Source organism: Narcine bancroftii, chromosome 3 (genome assembly GCF_036971445.1).
Source record: "Narcine bancroftii isolate sNarBan1 chromosome 3, sNarBan1.hap1, whole genome shotgun sequence".
In the NCBI taxonomy this organism is placed as follows: Eukaryota; Metazoa; Chordata; class Chondrichthyes; order Torpediniformes; family Narcinidae; genus Narcine; species Narcine bancroftii.
This window is the reverse complement of record NC_091471.1, coordinates 162,785,405-162,805,182: the sequence shown is the minus strand read 5'-3', so window position 1 is coordinate 162,805,182 and position 19,778 is coordinate 162,785,405. Positions and strand designations below refer to the sequence as shown.

The 19,778-nt window shown below is 44.8% G+C and overlaps 1 protein-coding gene across 1 annotated transcript in view; it reads left to right on the top strand.

The window, feature by feature from the left end:
* The window catches only part of grid2 (glutamate receptor, ionotropic, delta 2), a 411,443-nt gene that overhangs the window by 266,871 nt on the left and 124,794 nt on the right, over positions 1-19,778 (top strand). The window contains exon 11 of the mRNA XM_069923112.1: positions 7,560-7,698. Coding sequence (XP_069779213.1) covers positions 7,560-7,698 — 139 coding nt within the window. The remainder of the gene's footprint in view (positions 1-7,559; positions 7,699-19,778) is intronic.

Here is a 19,778-nt window from a genome sequence, read left to right as displayed (position 1 = left end):
TGATCTGGATGATGGGGTGGTAAATTGGATGAGTAAATATGGAGATGATACTAAAATAGGTGGAATTGTGGATAATGAAGAAAGTTTTCAAAGATTGCAGAAGGATTTGGACTGCTTACAAGAGTGGGCTGAAAGATGGCAGATGGAGTTTAATGCTGAGAAGTGTGAAGTGCTTCATTTTGGAAGCAATAAACAAAACAGGATATACATAGTAAATGAGAGGGCACTGAGGAATGCAGTGGAGCAGAAAGATCTAGGAATAATGGTTCATCATTCCCTGAAGGTAGAATCTCATGTGAAGAAGGCTTTTAGTATGCTGGCCTTTATAAATCAAAGTATAGAATACAGGAGTTGGGGGTGATGTTGAGACTGTTCAAGGCATTGGTGAGGCCAAATTTAGAGTACTGTGTGCAGTTCTGGTCACTGAATTATCAGAAGGGAGAGAAGATTTACAAAAAATGTTACCTGGATTTCAGAAACTCGATTACAAAGAATGATTGAGCAAATTAAATCTTTATTTTTTGGAGTTTAGAAGATTGAGGGGATTTGATAGAGGTATTTAAGATTATGAGAGGGATAGAGAGAGTTGATGTGGATAAGCTTTTTCCATTGAGAGTAGGTGAGATTGAAACAAGAGGTCATGAGTTAAGAGTTAAGGGGCAAAAAGTTTAGAAGTAACATGAGGGGGAACTTCTTTACTCAGAGAGTGGTGGCTGTATGGAATGATCTTCTGCGAGAAGTAGTGGCGGCAGGGTAAATTTTGTCATTTAAAGAAAAATTGGATTGGGATATGGATAGGAGGGGAATGGAGAGTTATGGGCAAGGTGTAGGTAGGTGGGACTAGAGGAGAATACTTAGTTTGGGGCAGACTAGAGAGGTTGAAATGATCTGTTTCTGTGCTGTAATTGTTTTATGGTTTAGATGCACAATGTTACAGTGTTAGATTTGAAAATTTTAAACCAATGACCATCATGTCTGCCAACTGGAGTGATTCAAGATCAATGAGATCCTCACCTTCCAAGATGAGAGCAAAATAAATCGCCATATAAAGGGCATGGTGAAGGATGAGCCATTATTAGACAGGATAGCTCAAAAAATGAAAGACCAGGGCTTTGCTCAGGACAAGTCCCAGGTGTTTCATCTTGTATTCATATGTGTGAGTTCTTAGACAGCACATGGATGAAGGAAAAGGTTTTTACTTTAAAGTTGATGTAAACAGCCCATGAGGCATGCCATGGGGCTGCAAGCCTCCATTACAGATCTCTCCTGTAGCAGTCTCTCCATCTGTGTGAGCCCCCTGCTGGCAACCAATCAAACAGGAACTATGATCCTTAAGACCTTGTTAATGGCCATTCAAACATGATCATTATCATTACATCTCCCTTTCTTAAAGCAAAAGCATCTTACTTTTAACTAACATATTTTCTTTGTATCACTCTGCAATTTTAACTTTAACAGCAAGAACTTACATTTTCATTATTATCAACATTGTTAAAACGTGTTTTGTTTGTTCACATTTTCATACACTAAAACTTGAAAAGTAAATAACATAGCACCACTTCATTCTATAACAGGAGTATTTAGATTTGCTCAATGAGTCTCTTAGGAGGATTCACATAACTTGATGATCTCCTGGCTGATTGTCCTTAATCTGAGTTGTTTTATTGCACATTTGTAAATAGTGATAAGGAGTTGAATGAAATCTTTATTTGCACAGTTGTAAATAGTTGAGTGCAGTTGAACTAAAAGTTTTTTATTTGATGTCTCCTTTTCACTACAATACTTAGACAGATACAATATATGCTTTAAAAATCTGTCATTTATGAGCTTAAATTTCTTACTGAAGGGACATAATTGCCTCATGGATTGCCTGGTGACTGTATGTTTGTGCATCCTGATAAGTGACCCGATCAGGCCCCTCAGTGATATTGGGTAGATCAGTGTTCCACTCAGGAAAGAACCATTCCTTGATGATCTCACATTTATTGTGTAGAACACAATAGGCAACAACAACATCTGATACAAAAGTGGTACAAATATCAAGTCGCTTGGCCAGGCACCTCCAGCAACCTTTGAGATATCCGAAAGCATTTTGCACCGCCATCCTTGCCGAGATCAAATGGACGTTAAAGCTACACTGTCATTGATTGAGTGCATGGTGGTTAGTGAACCCCTTCATCGACATTTCCTGAGGGGGTAAGCTGGTTCTCTAATTAGATGCACAGGGTTTTCCACTCCTTTAACAGTTTTGGATTTCTGTGGGCAGAAGAATGTAGATGTATAAGTACCTTATGCAACCTCTGAGATCACAATCAGTAAACCAATGTTTTCTAGTGGTCATTTTACATTAACAGGATTGAACCTGACCCTTTGACTTGTCATGAGTGTCATTTGAAGTAGACTTGGTCAACCATTCACTGGGTTTAAAGATATGAACATTTCACTGTCATTAAAAACACGTTTGACTGATTGATTGAACAGCACATAAATTACTGTACAGTGGGGTATATTAACTTGCTTCATGTGGGAATAGGTACTGCCTTGATCCTCAACCTTTCTGTAGATGGATGAGTTGGCTAAAACTCGAGCATTATGGGTGCGATCAGACCAACCCACATGCACATCTATGAAGCTGAAGTAACAAAAAGTCATTAATTGATAAAGAGCAATAATTGCAACTCAGGGCATGATTCTTACCAGTAGTTGTATTTGATAACAGTCTGAAGAACAATGGAGTCCCAGCCTTTCCAATTATAGTAGGCAAGTGGGTCCTTATGAGGGGTGATGATGGGAATTTGCAGAATATCCCTATTCTGCAAATTCATCCATTGGCTCCTGAAGTCATGCACCACTTGGCAGGTCAACAAAATATTTAAATAGGGCCCTCTTCAATGTTCCAGTAAATTGGTGTACCCCCACGCACGCACGCGCACACACACACAAACACACACACACACACACACACACACACACACACACACAGTGGCCAGACTGACACCAAAATACAACTTATGGATCAATATTTACAAGGGGTAGCATACCACCACAAATCAACGGTGAGTCTAAGCTGAGGCTCCAGAGGCTGTCGCCAGTTTGTTGTCTTGCGCCTGAAGTGTGGCTCAGAGTTCCAACATAAAGTCAAAATTGCCCTGAGACATACATAAATGACCCCTCCACTCACCTTCATCAAAATTGGTTAGGACATTAGAACAGATCACAGGCCCATGTGGTCTCTCTCTCCTCCTCATTTTTCTATCCAACAGCAGCGTGAATTGCCTCACACAAAGGAAACGTCTCTGTTTACGGCGTCTAAGGTCCACGTGCCTTTCTGCCTCAAACTGCTCCCTGCTTCTCTTCGAATTCTTCTCCAGTGTATTTCTGATCGTATGAATATGTTGCTCACATCTGTGCATCGTGAAGTCGTAAATGATGCGCAGGAAATTAGCCTGCACTCAAAGAGTGGTATACATGTTCACGGCTAGTAGCATAAGCACATCAAGATCTACTGCCATTTTTGTTTCAAAGGATATTTCAGATGCACATGTTATACATCACAGTAGGTGTCAACGCAGTGGAGTTAAATGTCTCGCCTCTTTCTCTCCCATAATGCTGGCTTGCTGGATAAAAACCCACACTGACCTGGAAAAATGCAGCCTTTGCTCATTTCAGTCTAAATGACAGCTTAATGGCAGGTCTTCATTATGGAAATATTGCAGAATTTCTGTGTTTTAAAAAAAAAACCATAAATGATTCACAGAAGCCTTCTATTTAAATTGCTCGACCACAAATGGCAGGGATGAGGTGGGCAACTGACACCCTTTGCCAAATCTAGGAAGACCATTGCTAGTCAATAATTATTTAAGGTGGGTGTAGGAAAGCTTAGAGGAGTAATCAGAGGTGGTTTTTGTTTGCACAGAGAGTGGTGGGTGCTTGGAATGCATTGCACGGGATGGTGATTGAAGCTGGAACTATTGGGACATTTTAGATTCATATATGACCATGGATGTATGAAATGTGGAAGGTTATGTGCCATTTGGGAGGGAAGGGTTAGATTGTTTTGGTGTAGGTTGGCACAACATTGTGGGCCAAAGGATCCATATTGTGCTGGACAGTTCTATGTTTTAAGTTCAAAGGGCTAAATTGATGATGCAGAGACATGCAATATGTAAATGCCATATGGCATTGTCATTTTTAAAAAAAAAATCTTTCATAAATGTTCTTTAGGCCTGAAGATTGCCAGTTTCCACACAAATAAAAGCAACAAAAAAAATCTGTAGATGTTGAAATAAAACCATAAAAAAGCAGCCAATACTTAATTAGTCAGACAGCATCAGCGGAGGGGTAGTGATTTATGTTTATGATCCTTCATACCACAACTGGAAACATGAGAGAGCAAGCATGTTTTATTTTGCAAAGATGGGACAGGGACAGGAGGGATCAGAGGTATGTCAGTGACACACAGGAAACTGAATGATACAAGTGGAGGTGGTACTGGCCGAGAGAGAGAGGTGAATGGCGTAAAATTCAAGCTCTGTCCCGTTGTTTCTCTAGTGGGTACTGAATTTGTGGTTAGAAGCCAGAAATATGATTAAAGGAATAATGGACACATCAGATGAATATGTATTGAAAAGAATGAACCAAGTTAAAATTGGTCATTAGTCCAATCATGTTCAAGTCAAATCATATCAACACATCTTTAAATCATGACTGTGTCATGGGGAACATGTGTCAATCCCCTGCTATGAGAAGTAGAATTACCTAAAATTAGAAATATGATTAGATGATGTTCTACCTTAACTCTTTCCTGCAATCTCTATTATTATTGTTCTGTTTGAAGCTTATTGCCCTGAAATGTTATCTGCATTTCTCTCTCCACTGGTTCCAGATCATCGTTCGAGTTCTTGAAGCATGTTCTGTTTTTATTCCACATTTCAAGCATCTGCAGCCTCATATATTTTAGATGTTATCTCTCCATTTATATTCACACAAGGCAATTCAATTCATTGTTGGGTTGTAAGTTTTGTTTTGGCAAAGGCAACATTGATTTCCTGCCCTACATTGCCCTTGGGAAGCAATCTACCGCTTCAAGTGAGTCTTTGCAGTGAAGGGACTATCACAACGTTGGGAGGGTTGGATTATCCAGAACTTCAAACCAGGAAAAATATATATATTTTCAAGACAGGATGGCGTGCAGCTTGGATGGGAGCCGTCAGTGGTGGAAGTGTTCCCCTGTACCCATCAGTGGTGGTAGTGTTCCCCTGTACCCGTCAGTGGTGGTAGTTTTCCCCTGTACCTGACAGCAGTGGTAGTGTTTCCCTGTACGTGTCAGTGGTGGTAGTGTTCCTTTGTGTCTGTTAGTGGTGGTAGTGTTCCTTTGTGCCTGTTAGTGGTGGTAGTGTTCCTTTGTGCCTGTTAGTGGTGGTAGTGTTCCTTTGTGCCTGTTAGTGATGGTAGTGTTCCTTTGTGCCTGTTAGTGGTGGTAGTGTTCCTTTGTGCCTGTTAGTGGTGGTAGTGTTCCTTTGTGCCTGTTAGTGGTGGTAGTGTTCCTTTGTGCCTGTTAGTGGTGGTAGTGTTCCTTTGTGCCTGTTAGTGGTGGTAGTGTTCCTTTGTGCCTGTTAGTGGTGGTAGTGTTCCTTTGTGCCTGTTAGTGGTGGTAGTGTTCCTTTGTGCCTGTTAGTGGTGGTAATGTCCCTCTATTCCCGTCAGTGGTGGTAGTTTTCCCCTGTACCTGACAGCAGTGGTAGTGTTTCCCTGTGCGTGTCAGTGGTGGTAGTGTTCCTTTGTGCCTGTTAGTGGTGGTAGTGTTCCTTTGTGCCCATCAGCAGTGGTAGTGTTCCACTGTCTGTCAGTGGTGGTAGGGTTACCCTGTGCCTGTCAGCAGTGGTAGTGTTCCACTGTGCCTGTCAGCGGTGGTAATGTTACCCTGTATCTGTCAGCAGTGGTAGTGTTCCCCTGTGCCTGTCAGTGGTTGTAATTTTCTCCTGTTCATCTCAGCGGTGGTAGTGTTCTCCTGTGCCTGTCAGCGGTGGTAGTGTTCTCCTGTGCCTGTCAGCGGTGGTAGTGTTACCCTGTTCCTCTCAGTTGTGGTAGGGTTCCCCTGTACCTGTCAGTGGTGGTAGTGTTCCTCTGTGCCCGTCAGTGGTGATAGTGTTTCCCTGTGCCCGTCAGTGGTGGTAGTGTTCCCCTGTGTCTGCCAGCGGTGGTAGTCTTTCCCTGTACCTATCAGTCATGGTAGTGTTCCTCTATGCCTTCCTCCTCTTCCTTTGTATTAAAGTTTGCAAGTTTGAAAGGAGTGTACGCAATTCACTGCCAATGAGTTATTTAGGACATTGTTGGCTGTGTTTCATACCAATAAATATAACATTAATTATATAATCTTTGATACAAGCATTGGCCAAGGCAACTCAAACTCTGAGCATTATGTTCGCAAGAATACCTGAGAATGTCAAATTAATGCTGAACTGAATTGCAAAATTTCTGTAATTGTGTGAAATGGCTCATAAGCATTTAATTGCTTCTCTTCTTCGTTTGCCTGTTTTTGCATTCCCGTCACAAGACACTTCAAATTACCCTTGAGGTAAAAAGATCTGATGTTTGCAATTATGTTACATGGAATGACATAGAAATTACAGAATGGAAACAAGCCATCTGACCTTACCTGTCTTGAACGGTGTTTCTTCTATCCACAGGAGTTTGCCTCGGTTGCATTCTGCTTGGTTTTCCTTCATATTTCATCAAACTAAAATAAAAACAGAAAACACTGGAAACAGTCAGCAGCTTGACTGTGGAAGAGAGACTGAGTTCATGTTTCAAGTCAGAATTGAATGAAATTAGTGCTCTTTTCCACACTAACTCTATACTATAGTGAATTTCACCACCATACCATTTTTTTTGTGCAGTCGATTCACCAAAACTCCTAATTGGGTTTATTATTACCTACTTTGATATTATGCTTGCTAGTTCAGGTCTTTTCAATGTAGCCATTTCTTACATTTAAACTTTTAAAACTCTTAAATTAAAGAATTGTGATGAACTTTTCAGGAGAAAACATCCTCACTCGTTCAGTGTCTATTGATAATTGCATCCTGTCAGTTCTAGCATCGTCCTCGTAAACCTATTTCACAAGTGTTTCTAAATCATCTTTGAAGTACTCCAAGTGGAAATATGCATTCTATTCCAAGAGCCATTTAACTAACATGAACAGAATTAGAATTCTTTCAAAGAGCCCAAAAGCACCCTGACAGAGCCTGACTGTTGGCAGGCTTAAAATTCTGGCTGTTTCAAATAAACAATAAAAAACAAGGAGACAAAAAAATTGCTATTTTGAGCAGGAGTAAGCCCTTATTCCCACCCCCCCCCCCCCCCCCACCCCATCCCAAGCCTGCTCCACCATTCAATGTGCATTCATTGATTCGCCATTTAGTATTCATTGATGGAAGTGGTCGTCAACATTTCAGACATGCACAGTTTTTGTATTTCTCGTGTGTGGACATGGTCGATTGATTTTTTTTTAACAGCAAGAAATGTTTATTTGCTGTCTATTTCTCTCCTTGCTACAGGTGGAGAGGTTCCTTACACCACCTTAGCTACACGAATGATGATGGGAGTTTGGTGGCTCTTTGCGCTGATCGTCATATCCTCTTACACGGCAAACTTGGCTGCATTCCTCACAATTAACCGCATTGAAAACTCCATCCAGTAAGTGTTTTCCATTGGAATACAGCTGCTTCATGCTGTGATCATTGCCATAAATGAATTCTCATTGCAACTGGAATTGTGGTGGAAGACAAATGGGATTAAATTAGAAAGTCTGTAGGGGCTGGTGTTGAGTGTAGACATGCTCTGGAAACTTAGCAGGTCACACAGCATCCATAGGAAGTAAAGGATAACCAAAGTTTCAGGCCTACAATTTCAATTCCACTTACCATTCCCATACTAACATGTCTCTTCATGGCCCCATTCACTGCCAAACCAAGGCCACCCACAAAATGGAGGAGCAACATTTTGCATTCGGTCTGGGCACTCTGCAGCTAGACAGCATTAACATCAATTTCTCCATTAAACCCCTTCCCCGTCTCTCTGCTTCAAGTGGTGATTCTCTGTCTGCCTTACAGTACACAAGTTAAAGAATTTCATTTATGTTACATTCTAAATATAACATATAGTGACAATAGTGGAACTTTTAACCTTTTCCTATCCCTGTTTCTTTTCCTCCAGTTCCCCAACCCCTTCCCTTCCTTCTCCTATCAGAGAGATATCCTTAATGCTCTCTCCCTATCAATTTTCAGCTTTTTTACTCTTCTACCCTCCCACCTAAATCCACATATGATCTCTTACTTGTTAACGTGTGCTTCTCCCTTTTGCCTTCCACCTTCTTCCCTGCCTCTTTTTATACAGTCACTTTCCTGTTTTTGCTTATATTCAATGAAGGGCCCAGGCCTGAACCATTTGTTACCCTTTATTTCCCTTAGATGGTGCATGACCTGCTGATTTAACCAGCACATGCATTGAACACAAATGCAATAATGTCCTTTTAGAGGATTGCAGTTATGCGGGGCTTTCAAGAAACTATGCTGGGAATAATGCAAAGAATTTTGGTCTCCTGACCCAAGTAAAGATATAGTTGCCATTGAATGATTCGCCAGACTCTTGGGTTTACTATTTGAGGAGAGCTTGAATAGACGAGGCATATTAAACAAGAATGAGCTATTATCTCATTGAAGGTTAGAAATTGCTTGTGGATCTTAACAGGTTAGATGCAGGGAAGATGTTTCTCCTGGCTGAGTACCTACAACCAAGGGACATAATCTCAAAACAAGGGTGGACTATTTAGAACTGAGTCGAGGAGAAATTTCTTCATGTAGAGGGTGGTGAATCTTTGGAGTATTCCATCTTGAAGGGCTGTGAAGTCTCAGTCTTTCAAAGAGTAGATCTCCAGGCACAAAGGTAATTGAGCGATGTCTAAGAATACAGGAAAGAGGGGCAAAGGTAGAAGATCAGTCACGGTCTTAATGATAGACAAGCTTGAAGTGCTGGCTGGGTATGTCTTGCTCTTATTCTCATGTCCCTGTCGACAAAATCCAGTTTTATAAAATGTTAAGATATTACAGTGGAGTATAACAAAAACTGAATATTTTTGTCTTCAGTTGGCAATGTTACTGAAGGGATAAGAGTGATTGGGGGAGGTTCAATTTTGTGCAATAGTGCAACAAATTTGCAGTAATGACCTCTTCCTTGTGAAAAGCTTGTATCCTCGTGACCCATTCACAGTCTTACAGAGGCCAAACAGAGAACTGAGGTGTCTTCTTCAGCATGTTATGCACTATGTCCCTTGGTATGGGACATGGCTCAATTTTACCTTGACATGGGAGAACATTTTAAGTTTATTTATTTGTCACAAAGTACTCGATACAGTGAGAAGGGTTCTTCTGTGTACAGACTAATAGATCACCTTTAACATTCATATAGCCATGTAAAGAGCACAATTTGCATTTACATTTATCCCACCTTGAGGGATCTATTGTCTTGGACACCAATGTTCCTCTTTTCCTCCATCCTGCTATTAACCATATTTTCTGCTTTTGTTTGACCTTTCAATATGCATCACTTTGCACTTATCCAGATTGAACTCATCTGCCACTTCTCTACCCCACTCTGGATCCTGTCTCTATCTTGTTGTAACCTACATCAACCCTCAGCGCTATCCACAGAACCTCCAACAATGGTGTCATCCGCAAACTGACTGGCCCACCGCTTTGTCCATGTCATTGATAAAATTCATAAAGAGCAGGAGTCCCAGACAGCACTTGTCATTCACATTCAGGCAGAACACGCCCTCTTACTTCTGTAGCCAAGCCAATTCTTTCTTTCTTTTTCTTTTTTCTACCTCTTTCTCTTTTTTCTTTCATTCTCTCTCTCTTTCCTTCACCCACCTCTCTCTCTCCCCTCTCTTTCTCTCATGAGATTGGTCTCCCTTAGAGTTCACTCCTCCCAAGTTCCCAATCTATGTCGGAGTGATTTTCCACAACCACTGCCCCATTGACAATGGCGGGAGGACATGTATTGTCAATTAATACAGAATTTTCAGTGTGCAAGACCTGACCAGTCATGTGAAACACCTTGTGCCTCAACTCCCTTTCCCAGGCACTTTACAATTGTGAAGTTAAGATCCTTCCTTCTTTGGTGCAAGCATTTTGGAGGCCAGTTATTATTAATTGACAAGATTCATATTGCCCTCGATGCCCAACAGGATCGCAGGGGAATTAAATTATGACAGCAAGATTTCTTCGAGATTGATTTCTCTACAATTTGTAATATGATACGTTCAGTATCAAAATTTAATATTTTCAATTCCAGACTTTGTAAAAAGAAAAGGCAATTGTGGAATAGCTGTTGTGAGAGATGACCATAATCCCAGGGGATTCAGTCAATTAATTCTCAGCTAGAGCAATGGAAAGCAGTTAAATGCAGAGAAAAGAAAGACTGAGAACAAATTATTCAATTTTTTAATCCAGAGAATGGTGTGAAGGTGGAATCTGTTATAGATGGAAGGATTGATTCGAAGACCAGCAATTTTGAGCAATTCTCTTTTTCCCATTATAGGAAGGATATAAAATATTTGAAAGGATGCTGAAAAGATTTACCAGAAAACTGCCCGGCTTAGTGGGATGGGGGGGGGGGGGGGGAGTTATGAGCTTTCAGGAGAGAATGGAGCATTAGAGGCAGAGGGATAACCTGATAGAAGTTCTTGATAGGGTAGACAATCAGATTCTTTTCACAGGGTAAAAATGTCACTTAAAAGAGGGCATGTATTTAAGATGGGGGGAGGAAGTTTATACAAGAAGTGTGGGGCAAATGTTTAAATCCAGAGAGTGGTAAATGACTGGAGCAGCCTGTCAGGAGTAGTGGTAGAAGCAAATACAACAGTAATGTCTAATAAGCTTCTCTGGATAGATCATGAATATGCTGGAAATTGAGAGATATGGATCATATGCAAGTATCAGAGACAGGTTAATTTGTCATCATGTTTGCCACGGACGATATGGGCACTTGCGACTGTTCTGTACTTGTCTTTTGAAGCATTTAAATGAAATTTCATCGAGTACTTGGAGGATTAGAAGGAAATGGAAAGGTGAGAGGTTGTGTGGAGAGGAAAGACTAGCATGGATCAAAAGACCTTCTTCAGCACTGGGAAATTTATGTCCTGCTACCTGGATAACCTTAACTTCTCTAGTCTGTCGTTCTTATCATGGAATATCTTCCTGATTCAACTCATAGTAGTTATGCGTCAAAACTGAGGTCAATACTAAAATTCTCCATTATTGTTTTGTTTAATGAAAAGGTTCAATTTTGAACAGAGTTGTTTTCTATAAACAGGGCTACTCTTCCCATTTTAGAAGTTGTGTCGAAATGTCTAGTTAACACTATAAATTCTGTTACTTCTGTTATCGGAGCTTATTTTAAGCAAGTTTATGTCTTATTTGCCACTGAAAATTTGAGATCAACTCTAAAATCTGGATCTTTAGAAAGGATTTCAGCTGATGGTAATGATCAGCCATGATCTAAAATGGCAATGCTGGCACGACGGGCCAAATGGCCTACTCCAGCTCCTATTGTCTATTGTCTATTGTCTATTGTCTATTGTCTATTGTCAATAACCTTAACACAGTTAAGATGAACAAGTACAAGTTTGTTCAATATTCGGAAGTAAAATCAGATATGTATTCAGGAATCAGACTGCATCAGTGGAGAGAGAGGAAGAGAGACCTATAGTCAGGCAGACAGAGAAAGAGAGAGACAGAGGGGAGAGAGAGAGAGAGAGAGAGAGAGAGAGACAAACATGGAGGGAGACAGACTGAGAGAGAGAAAGAGTGAGTGATAATATTTTGGGCCATTTATCCTTCATCTCTATTTAGTATGCTACTGCAATTTCAGTAGAGTTTAATCTCACCTTATTCTGAACCAGAGGCTGTACTGACAATAACCACAACAGCAGTGCGAGTATAAGACAGCTTTAATAAACTAATATGTACACTAAGAGGTCTTGTCTCTCTGCAAGACAAACCTGGAAGGCTAGAATGTAGCTCTGGACTGCTTTATATACAAGGTCACCAGGATGACCCTGGTGACCTAGTGGTGTAATTACATATCACCACATTCACCCCCCACTTAAAAAATTAATCCCCCCCCCACCATCCTCCTTCCCTTGTTTGTAAATACGTAAGTCCAAAATTTTTCATGGCTTCCATTGCCTTCTGGACCTCCTCGGTAGTGGTATAGGGGTGGGGAGTGCGGTCTGCCTTTCGGCCTTTCTTGGTGGAGGTGTGGGAGTGGGAAGTACTGGTTGGTCATGTGGCCGTGTGGGCTGGGGATCCTCTTGTATGGGATTAAGTCCTGCCATCAAGTCTAGGGTGGTGATAATTTGTGGGGCGGGTGTACCCGTGGTACTGATTTCCGGGGTGACTCGATGGACGACTGTTCTGGTGACTGCTCCTGCGCTCCTTGTTGATCCGTAGACATCTGTGTTTCCTCCGCATTGTTCCTGGCAGGCGCGAGATCCCTGGTGGCCACCGAGTCTTCTCTTCCATCTGGGAATGTGACGAAGGCGTACTGAGGGTTCGTGTGCCTCAACTCCACTTGATCCACCAGTGGGTCCACTTTGTGGGGTCATCAGTGCTTCCGGTGGAGAACAGGTCCCGGTGTCATCATCCATTTAGGCAGCACTGTGCCCGTCGTGGCTTTCCTTGTGGAAAAAAAAGATACGTTCATGTGGGGACATGATAGTGGCAGTACACAACAAAGAATGTATAGCGTGTAGGGCTTCTGGCAACACTTCTTGCCAACTAGTAACAGGCAGGTCTTTTACTTTTAAAGTCAAGAGGACCGTTTTACAGATAGTGGCATTTTCGCTTTCGACTTGTCCATTCCCCCTGGGATTGTAACTTGTAGTGCTGCTGGTAGCAATCCCTCTCTTGTGCAGGTACTGCTGTACTTCTGCGCTTATGAATACAGCATCCCTGTCTGTGTGTATATAGTTCGGGTGCCCAAATATGCTGAAGATGAGTTGGAGGCATTTTATAACAGTGGCTGCTGATACATCAGAACACGGGATTGCAAAGGGGAAACTGGAATATTCATCTATTACGTTTAGGAAATAAACATTTCTATTATTGGACGGGAGCAGGCCTTTAAAATCGAGACTGAGGCGCTCAAATGTTTGGTAGCTTTAATCAGGGTGGCTTTGTCTGGCTTGTAAAATTGCGGTTTGCATTCCGCACAGATGGGGCACTTCTTGTTCACCGACCTCACTTCCTCTACCGAAAATGGGAGGTTTTGGGTTTAAATGAAATGAAACAGTCTAGCGACCCCCGGGTGGCCCAGCTCATTGTGCAAGTTCTGCAACTGGGATGTGTGGTTAAGGATGGCACAAGTGCCTCTGGACAGTGCGTCCGGGGACTCGTTGAGTCTCCTGGGGCAGTATAGAATGTCATAGTTAAATGTAGACAATTCTATCCACCAGCGCAGGATTTTGTCGTTCTTAATTCTCCCCCTGTTCTAGTTATCGAACATAAAAGCCACAGACCGTTGGTCCGTGACGAGGGTGAAATGTTTGCACGCCAGATAATGCCGCCAGTTCCTTACTGCTTCCACAATGGCTAGGGCCTCCTTCTCTACTGCTGAGTGTCTTACTTCTGACCCCTGTAGGGTTCGTGATAAAAAGGCCACCGGTCATCCGTCTTGGTTTAGTGTGGCTGCCAGAGCCACACCGGATGCATCCGTTTCTATTTGAAACGGGATTGACTCATCTATGGACCGCATGGTAGCTTTAGCGATATGGTCCCTAATTGTCCCTGAATGCTCTGGTGGCTGCTGGGCACAGTGGGAAAACTGGGGCTTTTATAAGTGGGCGGGCCCTGTCGACGTAGTTGGGGACCCATTGGGCATAGTAAGCGAACAGCCCCAAACACCTTTTTAGTGCTTTCAGCATGTGTGGCACTGGGAGGTCTAGGAGAGGGCGCACAAGGGGTGGGTCTGGGCTGATTTCCCTGTTCTGCACTATGTAGCCCAGGATTGGCAACTTCCTGGCACTAAAGACACATTTGTCCCTGTCGTATGTTAGGTACCTTTCCTCAGCTGCCTGGAAGAAGCATTTTAAATTTGTGTCATGATCCTCCTGAGTGTGGCCACAGATTGTCACGTTGTCTAAGTGGGGGAACATCGCTTTCAGTTAGAACTCATCAACTATTCAGTCCATTTCTCTCTGAAACAGGGACACTCCATTGGTGACAGCGAAGGGAAGTCGCAGAAATTGATACAGCATGCTGTCTGCCTCAAATGCCGTGTAAATGCGATCGCTGTTTCTAATGGGCAGTTGGTGGTATACTGCCTTCAGGTCTAGAGTAGATAACACCTATTCTGCACAATGTTGTTGACCATGTCTGCTATGCATGGCAGGGGTTAGGCATCTAGTTGTGTAAATTTGTTGATTATCTGGCAGTAATCCACTGCCATGTGAAGTTTTTCTCCTGACTTTACTACGACCACCTGGGCTCTCCAGGGGCTGGTGCTCTGCTCTATGATGCCCTCCTGTAGTAGCCTGCGGACCTCTGTCATAATGAAGGCTCTATCCTTCGGGCTGTACCTCCAGCTCTTTGTGGTTATTGGTGTGCATTCTGGGGTCAGGTGTGTGAACAGCAGAGGGGGTTCTCTGTTCAGGACAGACAGGCTGCAGTGTTGTTTCTTTGTAAAGTGTAGTGGGGGGTGAGGCCCGTTGTGCACTATTGTAATGCTTTCTAACTGGCACTGAAAATCTAACCCCAGTAGTATCGGGACACAGAGGTGAGGGAGTACTAGTAATTTGAACCCTTTGTATTTTGTGCCCTGGCTTTCTAGAGTAACCCTGCAAAACTGTTTTACCTCAGCCACAAGGCTGCTGGCTGGTAACAGGATCTGGTGCTCACTCAGCCATTTTGGGAGGGCAAGGCGGTTGACTAACCCCTGGTCAATAAAACTTTCAGTGCTTCCACAATCTATTAAGCAATTTACCCTCACATCATTAATTTTGATGCACACAGTGGGGTCAGATAAATTGTGTGGACTCGCCTGATTCATGAGTAGGGAAGCAAGTCTGGCGTGTTCTTCCATCCGATAATACTCGGCGTTATATTCATCTCCTGAAGACTGTGTCCTCTGCTTTGTAGCATTTGTCCAAGATGGCCGGCTGCACATGGCATTCTTCTTCTTCTGTTTGTCTGTGGCATGAGAATGGTCCTTGGCTGTGGCCTTGGGGCTTCTGCAGACTTTTGCATAATGCCCACACTTTCCACAGTTGGAACAGACATTTTCTCTGGCAGGACAGAGGGCTCTGGGGTGCTTTCTTTGTCCACAGAAAAAGCACTTGGGACCCTCAAGGTGCTGCTGCTGCTGTGGATTCCTGTGAGGCAGCAGACTTTTCTTTTTGTGGGGCTAGAGAGTCCAGCAGTGTGACGTTTGTCCCAGCCACAGGGTCCTGTAAGTACTCCTCCAATTCTTTCCTGGTGCTTTCTAAAGCTTCTGCAATAGTCTCTGCCTCATCTAGCCCCACCATTCCTTTCTCCAGCAATCGATGTCTCGTCTCAGTGGACCGTATGCCCACAACAATTCTGTCCCTAATAAGGTCCTCTGCATTCTTTGAGCTGATACTGCTTTAAAGTTGTAGCCTCTCGTCAGGTCTTTCAGAGAGAGTATAAAGTCTCTGGCAGACTCCCCTACTTGTGACCTGGTCATGAGCCTGTACCGGGAGTGGAGTTCACTATGACCCTTACTGTAATGCCTCTGTAAAATGCTCATTGTCTCTTGCCTGGTAGGACCTGGCATCCTGTAAGGGTGGTCTCCCAGCTGGGCTAACAGCAGCATTAATAGCTCTTTATCCAATGCCTCAGCACCCTCCACTTAATTTAGAAAACATCTCTGCCAGCGGCTGAAATGCGTACCGGCTCCGGGATTTCTGGGGTCGAGTTCCAGCCTGTCTGGTCACAGCACATGGCTAAGCCACAGTCTCTGGTCCCTTAGGTGTAGCAAGGGTGGACCTTGGGGTACTTGGAGCTGCTGCTGGGGGAGTGATGGTAGCGGTGTCTGCTTTCCCTGGCTCTGGAGTGGTTGGGAATTCTGCACATACATGGCGATCGGAAGCACGACTTGTGGAGATCCTTCCACCTGCACTTGTAGTGGCCCCTTTCTGCTTGGACTGGGGTTTAGGGTTGGCAGCGCCTGTAATGGCGAACCCATGGGCAGGCAGGGCTCTTGACCATTTCTTACCTGCCCTATTGTACTTCTGTGGTCTTCCCTACATTCCACCACGATTCCAGTACAGTGATGCCTCGCCATCTCTGACCCGGAAGTACATGAGTGTTAGTCGTCCCCGGATCCATTCCTCAGGAAGAGTCTCCAGGTGGTTGGGAATGCACGTTGGAGAAGAAGCAGTTTCCATCCTAGTAGCTATCATATTAATTTATTAAATTGTACTGACAATAATCACAACAGCAGTGCGAGTATAAGACATCTTTAATAAACCAATATGTACACTAAGAGGTCTTGTCTCTCTGTAAGACAAACCTGGAAGGCTAGACTGTAGCTCTGGACTGCTTTATAGTGATGTAATTACATATCACCACAGAGGCATCCCAAGCAAGATCAGAAGAATGCAGGTTGGATTAGACAACCTATTTCGGATTTCAAACACATTTTTTTCCCCATTCAAGAATTCACTCTGTGCTTTATTTAAGCTTTGCCTCATCACACTGACACACAAGCTGCAAGACTTGTACAAAAATGTTGCTTCTTTAATGGATATTTTTATTATTGTATTATATTTTATGTCAATCTCCTTCTGTAATATAATTTTTGCCAATCTTCTTTCAAATTTTTTTTATCCATCTTTGCTTCTCAATATTTTTTCTGTTGACTGAAGTTTCCAACAAGCACGTCTCCTGTTGCTGGCATTTCTTCTCAGTATTCTGTTTGATATTTGACCCTTTCATTGGATGTGATATAAAGCATTGGGCCTGGAATAGGACTGTATCAGAATCAGAATCAGGATTTATTGTCATGAACAAGTCATGAAATTCTGTGTTGTGTGGCAGCATCATAGAGCAAACATTCATATTATAACCATCTTACAACATTACTATATTAAAAAATAGTGCACAAAAAATAAGGCAGTGTCTTTAGTTCATTATTCAGGAATCTGATGACAGCAGGGAAGAAGCTTCCTTGTGCTATTGAGTGCTCATCTTTCAGCTCCTCTACTTTTTCCCCCAATGGTAGCAGAATGAAGAGGGCATGGCTGGAATGGTGGGGATCTTTGAGGATAGATGCTGCTTTTTTTAAGACACTGCCTTATATAGATGTCCTCAATGGAGTGAAGTCTGGTGCCTGTTAAGTCGCAGGCCGAGTTAACAATCCTCTGGAGATTTTTCTTGTCCTAAGAGTTGTTACCTCTATACCAGACAGTGATGCAACCAGCCAGAATGCTCTCCACGGTACACCTGTAGAAGATTAGGAGATACTTTGGTGACATATTAAATCTCCTCAGACACCTCACAAAGTATAGCTGCTGGTGAGCCATCTTTGTGATTGTATCAACGTGGAGGCTCCAGGACAGATTCTCGGAAATGTGGAGAAAAACATTGGGAGTTTATTCAACTGGCTATTCATTATAGAAATGCCAATTAATGTTTAGTTATCAAGTTGTACTGCACAAAACAGACCTTTAAGCCCACCAGCTCTGTGTTGACCTTTGAATTCCCTAAAGTGATCCCATTTTATGCTGTTAGGTCCATAGCCTTCAATTGCTTCATGATTCAAGTAGTTGACCGGATGCATGTTAATTTTACCTGTTTCCACCACCTCTTAAGGAAGCACCTTGCAGCATCCACCCCTCCTGTGTGAAAAATACATTTCCCTCAGGTCGATGTACTTGACACCATGGGAAAAGATTTTTACCATCTACCTTATCTCCCCCTCATCATTTTCTGCCCCTCTATTAGGTCATCCTTCAGGCTCCTCCACCCCAGGGAAAAGAAACTCAGCATTTGTAGTCCCTCTGTATAACTGAAGCTCTGGAAATGTCTGGCTGTTTATTATCATCCAATTGTACTTATACAGTCCAATGAAGCAGTGTATAACCAGCCCATGAGGAAACAATGCACCCACAAAAATATAGAACACACATGCATAAAGATCACATCAATAATCCAAATAAACATAAATGACTCCACACTCACATCCACACTCACACCCACAAACACACATACCCACCCCACATACCCACCCCACATACCCACCCCACATACCCACCCCACACACCCACCCCACACACCCACCCCACACACCCACCCCACACACCCACCCCACACACCCACCCCACACACCCACCCCACACACCCACCCCACACACCCACCCCACACACCCACCCCACACACCCACCCCACACACCCACCCCACACACCCACCCACACACCCGCCCCCTCGCCGCCGCCCCCGCGCCGCCGCCCCCGCGCCGCCGCCCCCGCGCCGCCGCCCCCGCACTCACACCCACCCCCGCACTCACACCCACCCCCGCACTCACACCCACCCCCGCACTCACACCCACCCCCGCACTCACACCCACCCCCGCACTCACACCCACCCCCGCACTCACACCCACCCCCGCACTCACACCCACCCCCGCACTCACACCCACCCCCGCACTCACACCCACCCCCGCACTCACACCCACCCCCGCACTCACACCCACCCCCGCACTCACACCCACCCCCGCACTCACACCCACCCCCGCACTCACACCCACCCCCGCACTCACACCCACCCCCGCACTCACACCCACCCCCGCACTCACACCCACCCCCGCACTCACACCCACCCCCGCACTCACACCCACCCCCGCACTCACACCCACCCCCGCACTCACACCCACCCCCGCACTCACACCCACCCCCGCACTCACACCCACCCCCGCACTCACACCCACCCCCGCACTCACACCCACCCCCGCACTCACACCCACCCCCGCACTCACACCCACCCCCGCACTCACACCCACCCCCGCACTCACACCCACCCCCGCACTCACACCCACCCCCGCACTCACACCCACCCCCGCACTCACACCCACCCCCGCACTCACACCCACCCCCGCACTCACACCCACCCCCGCACTCACACCCACCCCCGCACTCACACCCACCCCCGCACTCACACCCACCCCCGCACTCACACCCACCCCCGCACTCACACCCACCCCCGCACTCACACCCACCCCCGCACTCACACCCACCCCCGCACTCACACCCACCCCCGCACTCACACCCACCCCCGCACTCACACCCACCCCCGCACTCACACTCCCATACCCTCACACGCACACAAACACCCCCACCCCCTCACCCCCACCCCCCCCACCCCCTCCCCCTCCCCCCCCACCCCCCACCCCCATCCCCATACCCACCCACACACACACTTACCCACCCCACACCCACCCTCACACACACTTATCCACCCCACACCCACCCTCACACACACTCTCACCCACACACACACCCACCCACACACCCAAACTCTCACACCCACACCCCCACACCCCCACACCCCCACACCCTCACACTCACACACACGCCCACACCCCCACACCCTCACACTCACACTCACACACACGCTCACACCCCCACACTCACCCCCACACTCACCCCCACACTCACCCCCACACTCACCCCCACACTCACCCCCACACTCACCCCCA